An 18,118-nucleotide genomic window follows, 5' to 3' on the forward strand; every position below is an offset into this window, starting at 1 on the left:
AAGCTGAGTCAGTGTGAGCTGGCTCACAGTTTCTCAGCCTCCAGCTCACACATTTTTGCCTTAGCTCAGGAAGGATGTGGCTCCAGAGCAAACTAATTTATGCAGCAGCCAAAGCGCTTGTTCACAACTTTAATGCCAGGAGCTCACAAAGTAGAATTTTTGCTCATAAGACTCCACAGCTTAGAGGGAGCATTGACCACACTGTGTCAGAACTCCTATGGCTCAAAGAGCTTGGGGGAACCCGGCCTAGATGATCAGTGGCAAGGGAAGAAGAGCATCTGGATTTTTACCAGCTTTTGTCCCTTGCAAGCAGCCTTCAAGGCTGTGGGGCAAAAAGATGCAATGGAAGTATCTCAAAGGGGCCCCCATTCACTTCAACAGGACCTTCGGGGCTTTCAGTCTTAGCACCATTGAAGAGTCCACACGGTAGCCCTGATCTCTTGGGATCACGGGAGCTAAGTAGGGTCAACTGTGGTTACAACTTGGATGGGAGACTTCCTTGGAATACCAAGTTGGGAGGACAGGGGCAGACTTTATCCAGCCATCTCTTGGAATATCCTCCAGGCCCTCAGTAGGGGTCAGTCACCAGTGAGCAACCTGACTTCCAGGTGCAGACACACACACACACACACACACACACACACACAATGCAAAAAATACCAAAAAACAAAAGAGTGAACAATGTTTACAGGCACCGTTGGATGGCTTGTGCCCAAAACACTTTAAATATTAGAAATTGGAGAGCTGCTGTGGTGATGGCCGTAGGCATAATAATCATCATCATAATAATACTTAAATGCCATCAAGTGGCAAAAATCTTATGGCAACCCCATAGGATCTTCAAGGCAAGAGATGTTCAGAGGTGGTTCGCCATTACCTGCCTCTGCTTAGCAACCCTGGACTTTCATGGTGGTCTCCCATCCAAGGACTAACCAAGGTTGACCCTGCTTAGCTTCTGAGATCTGACGAGATCTGGCTAGCCTGGGCTATTCAGGTCAGGGCAAGAGATGACAGAGGTGGTTTGCCATTGCTTGCCTCTGCACAGCAACCCTGGACTTCTTTGGTGGTCTCCCACCCAAGTCCTAACCAGGGCCGACCCTGCTTGGCTTCCGAGATGTGATGAGAACAGGCCAGCCTGGGCCACGCAGGTTAGGGCGAGAGATGGAACAGAGGTGGTTTGCCATTGCCTGCCTCTGCTTAGCAACCCTGGACTTCCTTGGTGGTCTCCCATCCAAGTACTAACCAGGGATGATCCCTGCTTAGCGTCTCAAATCTGATGAGCTTCAGCTCGTCTGGGTTATTCAGGCTGCTGGCTACAAGGGATTAGACAGATTCATGGAGGGCAGCTCTATCAGTGCAGTCCGGAAGCACTTCAGAGACCAAGAAGATTTCCGAGGCATGAACTTTCGAAAGTCAAAGCCCCATTTGTCAGATACCAGATTCGAGTTAATTAGCACCTTAGAGAGGAACAAGATTTTCAGGGTCAGGAAGCCAAGAGTTTACTCAAGAAGACGTATTTACCTCCAGGGATAAGAAATTATTATTGTTATTATTATGCAAAAGACACTGAAAAGATGCCAGCTTATGAAACCGAAAGCACCTGAAAGAACTTGATCTGGCCTATGTCAAATGGAATATGCCAGCATGGGGTAGCAGCTAGAATGTTGGGCTAGGACCTGGGAGACAAAGGTTCAAATCCCTACTCTACCATGGAAGCTCACCGGGTGACCCTGGGCTGCTCATTCACACCTACCTCACAGGGGTGTTGTGAGGATACGACGGAGAAGAGGTGAATGGCTCCTCACTGGAGTAAGAAGTGGGGTACTATGCAGTGTTCCCTCTAAAATGAGTTCTTGTGAGCCAGCGCACAGTTTTTTAGCTTCTGACTCACACCTTTTGGTCTTCGCTCAGGGAGGAGGGCTCCAGAGCAAACTAATTAATGCAGCAGCCAAATCGCTTGCTCACAACTTTAATGCCCATAACTCACAAACTAAAATTTTTGCTCACAAGACACCACAGTTTAGTACTAAGTGAAGTAAATAAATAGGGTTATTTACAGTAGAGTTAGTACACTACATAGGAGCCAAGCTTTGCCCCACAAATTCGATATGTGGCACACATGGGTCTACGTGAACCATAAAATACACCGTAGATGTATTTTCCATTAACAGGGCATTTAAAAACAAAACGGTGTAGGATTATTTTTAATCCTAAAAAGAAAAAGCAGCAAAATCGCAAAACCTAATGAAAGATTTTAGAATGGCACACCATCCTCCACTTTAATTTCCTCTTCAGGTGGCAAAGGCCAGACGCAGTGGGAAGAAATGGTTCTCCAGAGCAAAGTCCTATTTACCTGGCCACAACCAGTCCCCAGACTGCCACTGGGAACTGGAAAGAAAAGAAGAAGCAGAAGAAGAGATTGGATTTATACCCCGCCTTTCACTAGCCAAAGGAGTCTCAGATAGAGATGTGAAGGCCCGGAAAAAAACTGGAAAAATTCAGAAAAAAAACGGGTTTTTTCTGTTTTTTTCCTGAAGCCTTTTTTGTTTTTTTTCTGAAAAATTGGAAAAATTGAAAAAAGAAAAGCAAAGAAAAAAATTGATTATGGAACGTTTTATTTTAACATGATGAATAAAATATTTTAAGACCACGTGTTCAAATATTTTCCAAATAATTTCTGTGCACTGAGGACAAGCAAGTTCTAGGTAACAAACTGAACTCTCCAATGCAAGAACAAGATGCATTTCTTCCTTTAGGTGGTGCGATTGTCAGAAGAAAATAAAAAAGTTTCAGTTTTGTTTTTGCATGTGGGTGGGTATTCTGTAATAATTGTTTGGATACACTATATTTTAATATGCAAGTTGTGATAATTTCATGCCAAGTAAAAATGTCCATAGTCATATTTTATGTTCCTAAAGTAACAGAATGACTTTCAAACTAGAAAAGACAAAAGAAATGCTAATGTAGCATTTTTTTCAATTTTTCCGAAAACCGGATTTTTTCCCGAGCTTCAAAATTTCCGGAAATTTTACATCTCTAGTCTCAGAGCGGCTTACGATCTCCTTTCCCTTCCCCCGCCCACAACAGACACCCTGTGAGGTAGGTGGGGCTGAGAGAGCTCTCTCGAGGACTGCCCATGAGAGAACAGCTCTGAGAAAACTTGCAACTGACCCAGTATCACACCAGCAGCTGCATGTGGAGGAGTGGGGAATGAAACCCGGTTCTCCCAGATTGGAGTCCATGCTCCTAACCAGTACACCAAACTGGCTCTCAACAAGATTATATGTCAGATGCAGGCAAGGCAACAACAGGATTTCTCCCCTTCTCACTGCAAGTTCCAGTCTCAGCTGTGATGCTCGCGAGGGGGAGCGACCGTGCAAGAAAGATTCCCTCCTCTGGCTGACGTCTCCAAGGCCCAATTCTCCTTTCTTGGCCCAGAGTATTTCACCACTGAGGCACAGCACAAGCTAAATGCTAGTTTGATGGAAACTCCCCCTGGTGGTCTGTTGCAGAAGGCAGCAAAATTCACTCAATCGACCAAACTTTATTACAAAAACTACATTGCCCTGACCCGGATGGGCCAGGCTAGCCTGATATCGTCAGATTCCAGACGCTAAACAGAGTTGGCCCTGGTTAGTTCTCGGAAGGAAGGCTAAGGAAGTCTGTGGCTGCCATACAGAGGTGGCAAATCACATCTGAACGTCTCTTGCCTTGACCTGGATAGCCCAGGCTACCCTGATCTTGTCAGTTCTTGGAAGCTAAGCAAGGTCAACCCTGGTTAGTCCTTGGATGGGAGACCACCAAGGAAATACCAGGTTGCTATGCAGAGGCAGGCAATGACAAACCACCTCTGAATGTCACTTGCCTGGAAAACTCTATGGGGTTGCCCCTTGGAGTAAAGACGAAAATGGATTTATACCCTGCCCTTCACTCAGAGTCTCAGAGCAGTTTACAATCCCCTTCCTCTCCCCATAACAGACACCCTGTGAGGCTGAGACAGCTCTTTGAGAACTGCTCCTGAGAGAACAGCTCTGAGAGAACTGTGGCTTACCCAAGGTCACCCAGCAGCTACATGTAGAAAAGTGGGGAATCAAACCCTGTTCTGCCAGATTAGAGTCCGTGCTCCGAAACAGTACACCAAACCGGAAGCGACCACATGCAGAACGCCATCTCAGACTGAAGGTTAATGGTTTTATTGGTTCTATTGGAAATTATGGTTGATTGTCTGGTTTTAAACTAATTCATGTATTTATTGTGATGTTTCTAACTGAACTGTATCTTAAATATGATGTACACCACCCTGCAAGGGGCTGCGGTGGCTTAGAGGTTAAGACTCTGTTCGGCAGTTCAAGACCTGAGTGCCGCGTGACAGAGTGAGCTCCCGTCTCTGGCCCCAGCTCCTGCCAAACTAGCAGTTCGAAAGCAAGAAATTGCAAGTAGATAAATAGGCACCACTTCGGTGGTAAGATAACAGTGTTCCGTGACCATGGGAATGTCTTCGGACAGCGCTGGCTCTTCGGCTTGGAAACGGAGATGAGCACCGCGACCCTAGAGTCAGATTCGACTAGCTTTCGAGCAAGGGAAACCTTTACTTTTTCCCCAACCCTGAGCCCTCTGGGGGAAGGCAGTTTAGAAATTCAATAAGTAACAACAACAAAAACAAAGAGGAGTTGGCTGCAACTTGACTGCACATTCCACCCAGCATACTGCACTGAAGACTGCAAGGAGTTTTAAAGTCTGTATTGACGGCTAAGACCTTTTATTTGCGCCATGATACGTGTGACAGGGGTCACTAAAAGGGAGAGGAGAATGATGTAAGCTGCTTTGGGTCCTCATTGGGGAGAAAGGCAGGGCACGAATGGGTATTTATTTTTTTTTAAAAAAACCCAACCTACAGTAAAAAATGCAGCACCAGCAGCTCCTCGTCCCCCTCCCGCCCATGCACTGCTTGCATTTTGCCTCTCCAGTCAATCATTTATTTGGGGGATTTGTATGAGGCCTCTCCAGACCAGGTCATGACTATAATAATTATAATAATTACTGTATGGCATTGTGTGTAGTGCAGCCAGGAGATCCTAAGATCATCTGGCAGCCAGAAGTTCTAGCTCTTTAGCATTATGCACCACTAGATGGAGAACTAGACTTGTTTTTGAGGCAAGAGATGTTTCAGAGGTGGTTTTGCCATTGCCTGCCTCTGCGTCGCAGCTCTGGTATTCCTTGGAGGTTGCCCATCCAAATACTAGGCAAGGCCGACCCTGATTAGCTTCTGAGATCCGACGAGATCGAGCTAGTCTGGGCCATCATGACTAAAACAATAAAAAAGAAGAAGAAGAAGAAGAGGAAGAAGAAGAGGATGAGGAAGAGGAGTTAGGATTTATACCCCGCCCTTCACTACCCAGAGGAGTCTCAGAGCGGCTTACAAACTCCTTTCCCTTCCCCTCCCCACAACAGACACCCGGTGAGGTTGGTGGGGCTGCTGAGAGAGCTCTTGACAAAAACTGCTCTTTTTTCAAGAACAGCTCTTATCAGAACTACGGCTTGCCCAAGGTCATCCAGCCAGGTGCGAGTGGAGGAGTGGGGAATCAAACCCGGTCCTCCCAGATTAGAGTCCGCGCACTTAGCCATGACGCCCAATAAAGCCAATCAAGTACAACCAAAACAAGGCGACAAATCAAGCAACGGAACAAGGCAATAAAACAAGTTAATAAAAGCAAGCCATGCCAGCCTGCAGCAGAGAAGGAAGCAGGCTTGACTCCCAGTCAAAACACCACCTTGTGGTAGGGGTTTGTCAACTGTCCGCTCTGGGTTGTGAAATTATCGGCCATTTGGGGACGGAACTTGGGGAGGACAAGGTTTGGGGAGGGAAAGGAGCTCTGCAGGGATACAGAGTCCCAGAATCCACCCTTCAAAGCAGCCATTGCCTCCAGGGGAACTGAGCCCTGTCTAAGTCTCAGGATCAAGTGTAATCCCTGGAGACCCGCAGGATGTCAGCATCCTCACTGCAGTTCTGAAGTGCAAGAAACCAACAGGTGTCCTTACCCTTTTGGGCACATGGGCCACCCCGGATGCTAAATAAACAAACTATAGACGTTTGGGCTCTCTGCACATGCATTCTGTACTCAGTACAAGCCAGGCCAAGTTCATTCTGCTGTTCCGCTGCTGGACCTCACCAGGGCTCGCGTATTCATCCCTTTCATACAAAGAGAGCCAGCGTTGTGTGGTGGTCAGAGGGTCAGACTAGGGATCTGGGCGGCCAGGGTTGCCAGCTCCAGGTTGGGAAATACCTGGAGATCTGGGGGGTGGAACCTGAGGAGGGTGAGGCTTGGGGAGGGGAGGGGCTTCAGTGGGGTCTAATGCCACGGAGTCCACCTTCCCAAAGTGGCCATTTTCTCCAGGCAAAATGACACCTGTCGCCTGGAGATTAGTGGGAGATCTCCAGACATGACCTGGAGGTTGGCAACCCTATGGGAGACCTCGGTTCAAACCCCCCCCCTTTTCCACTGGACGACACTGGGCCAATCATAAACTCTCAGTCTCACCTCCCTCACAGGGTTGTTGTTAGGATAAAATGGAGAAGGGCGGAACGCCACAAGCCACTACAAAGATCCCTGCAAAGTCGGTTTTAACTACAGATCTGCCAACTTTGTAACATTTTTAAAAGCAAAATGGGAGAGATCTGTGGGCATTGATGCCCCAGAATTGAGAACTGGGGTTTTACAGGTTAATGCTTTAACCCTTAGAGTTACAGAGATTCATAACTGGTTGCCAGAGACATGCATCTGGAATTCTAGCGCAGAGAAGCAACAATCCGGTAGCTGCCGATACCTAAAAATAAGACCCCTGAACTGGAAGAAAAGGTAAAGGTTCCCTTGCTCGAAAGCCAGTCGAATCCGACTCTAGGGTTGCGGTGCTCATCTCCGTTTCAAAGCCGAAAAGCCAGCGCTGTCCAAAGATGTTTCCATGGTCATGTGGCCGGCATGACTAAACACCAAGGCGCACAGAGTGTTGTTACCTTCCCACCGAAGCGGTACCTATTTATTTACTTGCAATTTCTTGCTTTCGAACTGCTAGGTTGGCAGGAGCTGGAACTAGAGACGGGAGCTCACTCCGTCATGCGGCACTCGGGTCTCGAACTGCTGAACTACCGACCTTCCACAGCCTGCAGTTCAGCGTCTTAACCACTTGAGCCACCACAGCTTTGGAAGAAGCCCTCCCTAAATTCCAGAGAGGATTGAGTCTTGACACATATCAACTGAGGTCCACTAGAAAGGGGAAAAAATACAGCTGAACACACTAATGGGACCAGGATGGAACCCTTCTCTCACTGGCACACCCAGGTCTCCATCCAAAGTGGCCCATGGAAATCTTCTTGGCTCCTAAGTTTTGCAAAAGAAAACGAAAGAAATTCGCACCCCTGACCTGGCCCTACCAGCATATGGTGAGGTCTAAAGACAGGCTGCTTCCAGTGCCAATGGTAAATCAGGAAACACCACAGGAAAAGGAGCTGTGATGCAATGGCAGAGCATCTGCTTGGCACGCAGAAGGTCCCAGGTTCAATCCAGTTAGATGGATCAGGTCATAGATGATGTGAAAGAGCTCTGCCGGAGAAACTGGAGACCTGCTGCCAGTCTGAGTAGACAATACTGACCTTGACGGACCAAGGGTCTGATTAAGTATAAGGCAACTGCAGCTCTCTGTGTGTTTTTCAGAGGCAGGGCCTCTGTTTTGTATGCAGAAGGTCCCGGGTTCAATTCCCTGGCCTCTCTAGTTAAAAGGACCAGGTACCAGGTGATGCAAGAGACCTCTGCCTGAGAAGCTGGAGAGCTGCTGCCCGCCTGAGTAGACAATACTGACCCTAACAGAACAAGGGTCTGATCCAGTATAAGACAGCTGCAGCTATCTGTGTGTTTCTGATGGTAGAGTTATCTGCTTTGGCATGCAGAAAGTCCCAGGTTCAATCCCCTGGCATCTCCAGTTGAAAGGCTCAGGTAGGAGGTGATACGAAAGACCTCAGCCTGAGAAACTGGAGCACCTCTACCAGTTTGAGTAGACAATACCGATCATGTAGATTCATGTGTTCATAGGTTCAGGTGGACTAACCCTGAATAGCATGCAAGTGGTCGTTTCCTACGTTAACGTTTTTCAAAACACCACAGTGCTAATCCTATAAATTCCCTACCTGGCACTTTAAAATAACGGAAGGTCGAACACAGTCCTAACGACCAAGGCGGATCTCGGTAACACCAGTCCACAGTAGAACACCAGTGTTGTGAATCTCAAACAAAAAGGAAAGGACTTCCCAGCGAAGTGCGTGAATAAAGAAAAGGCTGTGGAATGGGACACTAAACGAGGCAAAAAGCCTATTACGCTATGGGACAATTTAAGTAATCAGTAAATGCAAATTACAATATGCCCAGAATACAAAATAGAGTAAATACACGAAACAAAATTGTGAATAGATATACAAACATACAATGCAGATCCCGAGTATTAGCTTCGTTTCGAGTGTCTTCTTCTTCATGGATGTTTTTATACAAATGCACTTCTTAGTTATTATTATTGTTAATTTTGAATGATTTCTATATTCCTACAATAATTTTTTGTATATCAAGACTTTATTTTGAAAAAATCTCTTGTTAAGATTGTTTTGTTTTACTGTTGTATATGTTGGAAAATTTAATTAAAAATTATTTTTAAAAATGCACTGCTTGTGCTTTCTGTGTTTCCAAGCAGTCAGAATTCAACATTATTCTTAATAGAGCATAAATCTTCAGACGGGCAGCCAGTCACGGGTTTTAGACAGATCAATCTTTAATATTACAAAGCTGGTGAAGTCCTTTGAACCTCTTCAAGAGAAGAGGTTGACATCTACTAAGTTATGCTTCGCAAAGACAAAGTAACTGTGGTGGGAATTCCCATTACTGACTTGAATAGCCCAGGCAAGCCCCATCTTGTCAGATCTCAGAAGCTAAGCAGGGTCGGCCCTGGCTAGTATTTGGATGGGAGACCTCCAAGGAATACCAGGGGTGTGACATGGAGGCAGGGAACGGCAAACCACCCCTGAACGTCTCTGGCCTTGAAAGCCCTACGGGGTCGCCATGAGTCAGCTGTGACTCGACGCGGCGCTTTCCACCACCGAGAACAAACCAACTAACAAAAAACTACGTCATGTGTCTCCCCCTCCCCCAACACACACACACAGATCAAAGGGGACTTTGGACCTTTGTTTCTTCCATGGCCGATTCATTTCTGCAACTGAAAGGAGCATTAAAAATATCCGTACTGCAGCACTGCTACATGAAGATTTTTTTCCTGAAAAGATGAGTAGCTGCTCAAAAACCCTTAAAGCAGCTCTTTGGGTCCTGAAAATCAGCTTTTCAGCGGTCAGGTTAGTACCCCGGAGATGGGAACGGGTGTCTTCAACCCTGCTGAATGCTTCAAGTAAGAATAGCATGTTCCCTTCCTAAGACTGCCCCCACAATATCTCAATCAACAAACACAGAATATGCACTGCTTTAGAACACAAACACACACATGCACCAGAAACAAATATGCATGAACAAGATAAAGTTCCCCTTCTTAGTGTGGTCATATGACTGCGTCCTATGACCATTCCACTGGACCAAACCGAGATGACATAACAGTTCGAGGGAAGTCACATTTCGCAAGACAGATTCATTCGGGTTTTACTTCCTCTTTCAGTTCCCAGTGGTGCTACAGGAATCTGAAAGGGACCGTGAGGGTCACAAAAACCGTTCAGGACTATTCTTACCATTAGTCACACTTGCATGCTGCCCTTTTGGTACGGGTTGTTAAATAAGAGGTGCAACGGGCCATTTCACCCAGAACATTCTTAGGTGCACATGTAAAAAACCCAGAAAGTGCGAACGCACTGAAGACATGTTTGCAAACACGCATAATACAGAGGTACGCTCATCAGGGAACCGGTGTTACCAGCAACTCCCTGCTAAGTGTAAACTCGGAGGCAAAACTCAAATCAGCCAAGAGGCTTTATGAGTCAATGGGCGGCGGGTTAAAGATGGTAACAGAATTAACAGACGAGCATCATCGGGAGGGGGGAATTTGGGCTGTGGTGGGAGGGGGGAAACGCTGTGCTCCAGGGACAAATCTGTGGACATTTTAGGCAGGATCTGAGCCTAAACTGGTGGGAATATCTGGCCATTTGGACAGCAAACTCTCACATATACGTACTCGATCGTTTCAGAGGGAAGCCATGTCAGTCTGTAGTAGAAGAGCTGGATTTGAGTCTTGTATCCCCTTAGAGACCAACAAGAGTTTCAGGGTATGAGCTTTCGAGAGTTAAGGCTCCCTTCATCAGATACAAGTACAAATGGAGACACCCCCCCCCCCGAGTCCCAATATCCCAGTCAGATACATACTAATTATCCTTTCGGAACCTAACCTTGGATGGATTAGGATGCAGGAGTCTGGTAACGAAAATCCCCAATTCAAAAGCCAGCTGGACGGGGAGGGTTTAGCATAATTTTACTTCTTTGATCATTTGTGCATGCAGCTTTTTTTCAATGCAAACCACGCGGCGTCTGGAAGCATATTTTTAGCTATCCGTGAGCATGGGTAGGACGTTTCCTGCAGAAAGCAAAAAAAATATAAACTGGATTCTTAAGTGAGAAGCCACTGGATGGCCTCCTATGCTCAGAAATGTATGGAGGAACGTGACTCTTTTTTTCCTGCTCTGAAATACTGAAACTATCGCCCCGCGTGGGTCAATTTGAACTTTTCGAGTCACATGACGAAGCCGTACGCCTGCTTAAAAAGATGCAACGTGTATGGTTTGAATTACGTGGAGACGGTGTTCCTGTTTCCACACAGAACTGTAGGTTTTTGTAGTCCTCTGAGTGTTCTGACTGAAGACGTCACCGCAGGCAGGAAGCGGCGTCTATGTTAAAACGGTTATTTCCCTCTGAGCTGCAATTATTTTTCTTTTGCTGGATTCATAAAGAGAACTTCAGCCTGTTGCATCTGCGGGACACTCTCCGGCAAGGGTAAGTTAACCCACTTTCTTTTAAACCTGAAAGATGTTTTCTTGCTAAAAATCATGGTGGGAGGATTGCGTGAAAGGTGCTCTGGACTCCCCGCCCCCCCAATCCATCCTTCTTCTAAATCCACTTCAAGCTGTTCGAAGTGTGGTGAAACATCACATCTGGAAAACCACTGCTGTAAGACATTTCTTGCATTTGGATGGAATCCTTTTAACGGAGCATGAATAATTAGAAGCATCACCGAACTTTTTAGATGCCAGACGCCCGAGTAGGGGGGGGGGGGATAGCCTTTGCTTCTGTTGCAGTTATGTGCTGCCCCTTCTGCTACTGCAGAGTGAGACTGTGGCAGCAATCTCACACACACACACACACACACACACACACAAAACACTGTTGTTGTGACGTTCTTCCTGTATGCAGATACGCTGTCAAGGATTTTAGATCCTGGTCGCCCCCCCCCCCCCAAATCTCTGGATTGCATTCTTCTGCTTGTATAAATGTTGCGTTGAAAAGTGCCGTTCCCATGTTTCGCCACGATAATTCAGCAATAGCCCAGATGAACTTTTTCTGAAAACCAGACAACATTTTTTCACGCTGAATGGTTTGTGTCAACCGCTCATTTGTTGGAAGCTGCTCTGTTCGCAAAGAGCTCCCTGTTTGGGTGAAGAGAACCTCTCTTGCGGCCAACTTTTTAAAAAGCGAAAGAATGTGGGGAGAGGCCATCATATGTTCAACTCACACACGCATAAAAATAGCTTTGGTTTCTAAAGTAACGGTTCCCTAAACATAGAAACTCGGCTTGGAAGATTACAAGTAAGTGTCAGTTTGAGCGGTTCAAACTACCAGTCCCAAGACTTGGGTGTTTTTAAGCAAACGCGCATAAAGGGTCCTGGCCCTCTCCCGAGACGTCTCCTCCCCAGGACTTGTCTGTCGGCGCTGCACTGGTGTGGAACCGCTGGGCTCCATCTGTCGGCGACAAAGCGTTTTATTTATTGGCTGCGCCTCTGGAGGAGGAGGACTGGATTCCAGAACATTTGGCTTTCGGTGCCAAAAGAAACATTAATACCGTCTAGTATATAGGCAGCTGTACGATGCCTGAAAAGCTCTCTCCTACCCACACACCCACCCCCAACGCTGTGAAGTAAGAGAGCAATAATGCTTGTTTCACAGTGCTTCTCGCACACAGGAGCGTATAACAGAAGTCAGGAGAGGCAGAGAAGCAAAAAAACCCAAAACACAAAAAAACACCCCTCTGCACAGATGAGATAAAACTTTAAAAGTCACATTGGGATTTGCTTTCTGTTTACTACATTTTCAACAAGACACGTCACTTTTGAACCCTTCCCCCTGTACGAACTGTAAAATGGGAATGAATGCCGTTTCCTTATACCTGTACGGGCCCACCAAGAATAAGTGCTGGGAAATCCAGGATGGGATATTTTTAAGTGGAAATTCGCAGCTGAGTGGAGCCCTGATTCTTTCTCACATTTTGAGTGCGAGCTGAATGCTTCCATCCCTGCACCGTTCCACCCGTTGAAACCAACTCCAAAAGACAGGTTTAATGATTGGATTCTGCATGACATGACAAAAAAAGGGCTGGGTGCATGCTAGGTCACACATGGACAACAGCACAAGTCTAGCAATAGGCTTGCCAACTTCCAGGTGGGACCTGGATATCTCCTGGAATTACAACTGATCTCCAAGACAATCTTCAAGATTAGTTCCCCCTGGAGAAAGTGGCTGCTTTGGAGGGTGGGTTCTATGGCATTATAGCCCACTGAGGCTCCTCCTCTCCCCAAACCCTGCCCTCCCCAGGCCCCACCCCCACAAAGCTTCAGGAATTTCCCAACCAGGAGTTGGCAACCTTATCTAGCTGGGCAACAGTAAGGTCTAGCACCAGTAAGGTCCACCACCATCACCACCCGAATCTCCTGCCTTGCACACAGGGCTTCATGTCAGATGTATACGGGTTTCTTTTTTTGTGTGTGGATTCAATTGTGTCTCTGTGTGTGTGTGTGTGTGTGTGTGTGCTTGCATGCTCAGAAGTCATGGTGACGTCTGGCGAGCCCTAGTGGGGTTTGGACATTTCAGAGAGGTGGCTTGACTGCCTGTCTCTGCATCCTGAACCCTGGTATTCCTTGGAGGTCTCCCTGCTTGGCTTCCGAGAGCTGACGAGATCAGGCTTGCCTGGGCTATCCGGGTGAGGGCAGACGTATACCTGACAGGTTTCCTGATAGAAAAGTCAGTGTGGAAAGGAAGGTAGAATATACAAAAAAGCAACCCTCTGCATTGCCCCCAATGAAAAAATTTAGTCATTTCCAACAAGTGTTGACTTTTTAGCGCAATAAATTCTATATTAGCCACTAAATAAAGCCAAGAAAAGAACCTGACATGCAAGCTTTATGAAATTGCACTGCATTGGAGTTCAGCAAATTTGTTTTTATATGATATAGTCAGAGGGGAAAAGGTAAATACCATTTTGGCACGGTGTTAATTAAACAACCTTACAACCTGTTTAAGCGCGCTTAAATTACACCTTTTTGCCTTGCATGGTGTAGAAAGTAATCATTGCAGTTACAAAAAAAAAAAAAAGCAAACAAAAACATTTAAAACACTCAAGATTATCTGTTTCATTTTACCAAAACGCCCGTTGTCATTATTTAAACTTGCTGATAGGGGGATTCTGTTTTGTGACGTACCCTCGCTACAGCTTAAGTTACCCTGGCTGATTGGCTTTCAGACATCTGGGTGTTGTTGTTGTTGTTCAGTCGCACAGTCGAGTCCGACTCTTCGCGACCCCATGGACTAGATCCCGCCAGGCCCTCCTGTCTTCCGCCGTCCTCTGAAGTTTGCTCAGCTTCATGTTCGTTGCATCGATGACCCTGTCCAACCATCTCATCCTTTGCCGTCCCCGTCTTCTTTGACCTTCAATCTTTCCCAGCATCAGGGTCTTCTCCAGTGAGTGCTCCCTTCTCATTTGGTGGCCAAAGTATTTGAGCTTCATTTTCATTATCTGGCCTTCCAGGGAACAGTCAGGGTTGATTTCTTTTAGGATTGACTGATTTGATCTTCTTGCAGTCCAAGGGACTCTCAAGAGTCTTCTCCAGCACCATAGTTCAAAAGAATCTATTCTTCGGCGCTCGGCCTTCCTTATAGTCCAACTCTCGCAGCCATACATGACTACTGGGAATACCATTGCTTGGACCATGCGTATTTTTGTTGGCAGGGTAATGTCTCTACTTTTTATCATGCTGTTTAGGTTCGCCATCGCTTTCCTCCCAAGTAGCAGGCGTCTTTTAATTTCATGGCTGCAGTCACAGCTGCATACCACAATATGGTAGTTAGTAGTTAATAGTTAAAGTTAGCCGTTTCTTCTTTCGCCCCAATTTTTATTTAGAAAGTTATTTTCTTGTTCTCCTTCTAGCCGCTTCAGTAGAAAAGGGGGGGGAATCCCTTTACCCTCCCTTCCCTTTAACTTTTAAAGTGTAGAGGTTAAAGGGCTCAGTTGATAGAAGAGTTTCTGATCTTAGTGCATTTAAAGCTTACTCATGGTGTTGGTTATCTTGATGTATTGAATGGGGTCTGCTGTCCCCCCCACCTTTGTCCGGCAATCGCAGCTACACACCCATTGCTGCAATGGATGCTCTCGCACAGGTTTTGCGTTGGGACGATCAAACTTCATATAAATTTTCTAAAGAATAAATTACACACACTAATCAGACATCCACCATCGATTTGGAGCCTGAGTTTTAAAGAATGTGGGAATCAGACTTCATTTGGCTGGGACGCAGCAGTCCTCCTCATGGCTTTCTTCAGGGCCTGCTTGACATCCTTGTTCCTCAGGCTGTAGATGAGTGGGTTCAGCAATGGAGTAATGAAAGTGTATATGAGAGCAAGTTGCCGGTCCTCTTCTTCTGAAGAGCTTGACTTTGGACGCAAGTAAACAAGACTGCAACAGCCGTACTGCAGGATAACCACTGTCAAGTGGGAGGAACAGGTGGAGAAGGCCTGATGCCGACCAAATGTAGAACGGATCCGCAGGAGGGCAGCCACAATGTAGATGTAGGAAATGCTTATCAGAAGGAAGGGGACAGCAAGCACCATGATACCAACACTGTATAACACATTCTGATGGATATGAGTGTCAGCACATGCCAATCGCAGCACAGGAGGCACGTCACACAGGAAATGGTTGATTTGAGGCTGGTGACCACAAAATGGCAAGGTGAAAATCATAAGAGTAAGTTCCAGGCACAGTACAAAGGAAAGCACTAGACAGCCAACAACCAACCTTGCACACATCTTCCAAGTCATGATCAGGATGTAGCGAAGTGGGTGACAGATGGCCACATAACGGTCATATGCCATAACAGCCAACATGAAGCAATCAGTGCTGCCTAGTGTTGTAAAGAAGAACATCTGGAGGGCACAATTTATAATGGGGATTGTTCTGTGGACATCTAAAACACTGGCCAGCATTTGAGGCACTACCACAGTGGTGTAACAGATCTCTAAAAAAGAGAGATTGCCTAAGAAGAAATACATGGGAGTGTGAAGGGACTGGTCAGAGCAGATTACCCAGATGATAGACACATTACCAAGGATAATTGTGAAATAGAGCAGAAGGAAGAATGTGAATAGAAGATGTTGTATCTCAGGAATGGAAGAGAATGCCTGGAAGATGAATTCAGAGGCAATGGATTGGTTGGTCTGGTTGGTGTGTGACAGATGCATCTCACTGACACTATTAAAAAGAAACAATGAGTTAATCTTTGATATGTTATTCAAGTTTGCCTTCCTGTGCAAATTCTAGGTATGTATACTCAGTTATGGAATCTAACTTGTCATCTTTAGACTTCTCCATCCAATTTAGATGTAACCTCCTCAAGTCATTGTGGTGTTGTTTTCACCCACCCACCCCCATTGTTTTTAAGCAGAAAACTGAAAGAACAAGACTATAAAACCTCACCTAAGGTTGTCTTATTTTTCCCCTCACTGCCCTGATACTCATTTCCACAAGAGTTCCCCAACATACAAATTTCCTTCTTCTGGAATTGCTCACTATTGGTTTTCAGTTTACAAAAGTTGGAGTTGAAAAAGCAGGAAGAATAAGTAATCCTTTTCTGAAATTAACCCCCCCCCCCAAAAAAAAAACAGGCTCCTAATCAAATCCCAAAAGCTGGCAACCCTGTCTGATGCCATCCCAAATTTCCCAGCTTTTGCTCTGTCATTAATTTCCTAGGTTTGCTGGATTTGGTATTTGCTTGCCAGTCCTTTAGTTTGGTTTGGGAATTTCTGGTATTCTAGAAACCATGAAAGCCCCAGAATTAAATTGTAATATAAGGTTTAGAGGACAAGTGAACACATTTTTACCTATAAAATCTTCATTGGCTAGGTAGGCAAACTGCGGCTCAAGAGCCACATGCGGCTCTTTGGCCCCTTGAGTGTGGCTCTTCCGCTGTAGGCGCTGACGGCCTATTCCCTCCATTGTTCTCTATGATGGGAAAAAAGTTATTTTTCCCACCATAGAGAACAATGGAGGGGATGGGGCAACCTGTTTGGGGGGCCGTAGAATTGGACCCCCTGGTTCAATGTTCCTGAAACATGGCGGGTATCTTGGGGAGAGGCTCCAGCAGCTACCCTGCGATTTTGGAGCCTCTCCCTCAAACCCCCTTCCCTCCAGCCCCCAGAATATACCCGATGTTTTCGCCATTGACTTCAATGGCCCATAGTCAGCAGGCTGTTTGCTCGATATCCCCTGCACTGTGAAAATGTGAATTACTCATAGATCTTATTGACAACACGTTGATCAGCATCACTGCCACTGAATATACCCCCTAAACTGCATTGCCGATATGAAGCTGCCCTCTACTGAACCAGCATACTGGCCCATCACACAGAGGTCTTTCAATTCACCGACTGCCTGATACTTTAAAACTAGAGATGCCAGGGATTGAAGCAGAGATCTTTTGCACATTCTTCCACTGAGGCACAGCCCCTCCCTGAACACATGAAGCTGCGTTATACTGAATCACACCATTCGTCTGTCAAGGTCAGTATTGTCTATTCGGACTGGCAGCGGCTCTCCAGGATCCCATGAAGAGGTCTTTCACGTCACTCACTGCCGGATCCTTTTCACTGGCGATGCTGGGGACTGAACCAGATACCTTCTGCATACCAAGCAGATGCTCTGTCACAGCAACAACGGCCCAACTTCCCTGAGCTAGAAAGCAGACAGTCAGACCAGCAGGTATGCAAAGACAACTTGTGTGAATGCCCTATTCTTATGCCTGGGGAGTGAGTTGCTAGGCCCCTTCACGTCACTTTCCCCTGGCTGAGTTTGCAGCTGCAATATCACCCTCTGGCCATCAGCAGCGGCGGCGCTAAAGTGCAGCAAAGAGCAGACGCAAAGCACCTGAGTGACCACAAGTCCATCACACATTCTCAGTCTCTCGCCTTCCTCACAGGGCTCCTGTGAGGATAAAACACAGGAGAGGAGAATGTTTTTGGTCCACGCTGGAGAGAAAGACGCAGTATAAATAAAGTAAAAATAAATTTTAAGGAATACAGCAGAAGAGAAAGGCCAAGATTCCAAAGAGCAGAGGATCTAAGTTCTATGTATCTAAAGAAACGCTGGGTTTCCATTTCCGGAACTGCAACCCTCCATGCCAACGTGCCTTTGAAGCTGAGAACAGTTTCAAAAACAATTTGGGAAAAGGCACGGGGGTCTGCTCTTCAAAGAACTCCCACCGGGCAGGGCAAACCCTGCTGCTTGCCTCCTATAGCTTTTTCAGATCCATGCCAAAGTTTGTAAATACCATTCTAAACACAATTCTTTTTTAGACCATTAGCAAGATGGTGTGAGATGTTAATGCACACAACTCTCCCCCAGCACAAATTTCTCAAGATTTTTACCGCAGAACAATCCGTCCCTTCTTGTAGCCTCCGGAATCTGGTAAATTTCAAGGGCTTATTCACCACCGGATCCCTCAAAGCACAAACTCTGTCTCAACAACCCTGGGGCTGAAGAGGCTGATTCCGACCGCACATTTTAACACGCATTTACAAAAAATTTAAAATGCATTTAAACATTAAAT

General features: G+C 46.2%; 2 protein-coding genes across 2 annotated transcripts in view; both read right to left on the reverse strand.

The window, feature by feature from the left end:
• The window catches only part of LOC107124245 (chromosome unknown open reading frame, human C7orf50), a 217,776-nt gene that overhangs the window by 146,717 nt on the left and 52,941 nt on the right, over positions 1–18,118 (reverse strand). The gene's annotated exons all lie outside the window — the stretch shown is intronic.
• On the reverse strand, positions 14,787–15,755 carry LOC107124228 (olfactory receptor 10Q1-like). Its single transcript, XM_015427634.1, has one exon. It carries the CDS (start codon positions 15,753–15,755, stop codon positions 14,787–14,789), a length of 969 nt encoding a protein of 322 aa, XP_015283120.1.

The sequence above is a fragment of the Gekko japonicus genome, unplaced genomic scaffold, assembly GCF_001447785.1.
Source record: "Gekko japonicus isolate JY-2015 unplaced genomic scaffold, Gekko_japonicus_V1.1 scaffold136, whole genome shotgun sequence".
NCBI lineage: Eukaryota > Metazoa > Chordata > Lepidosauria > Squamata > Gekkonidae > Gekko > Gekko japonicus.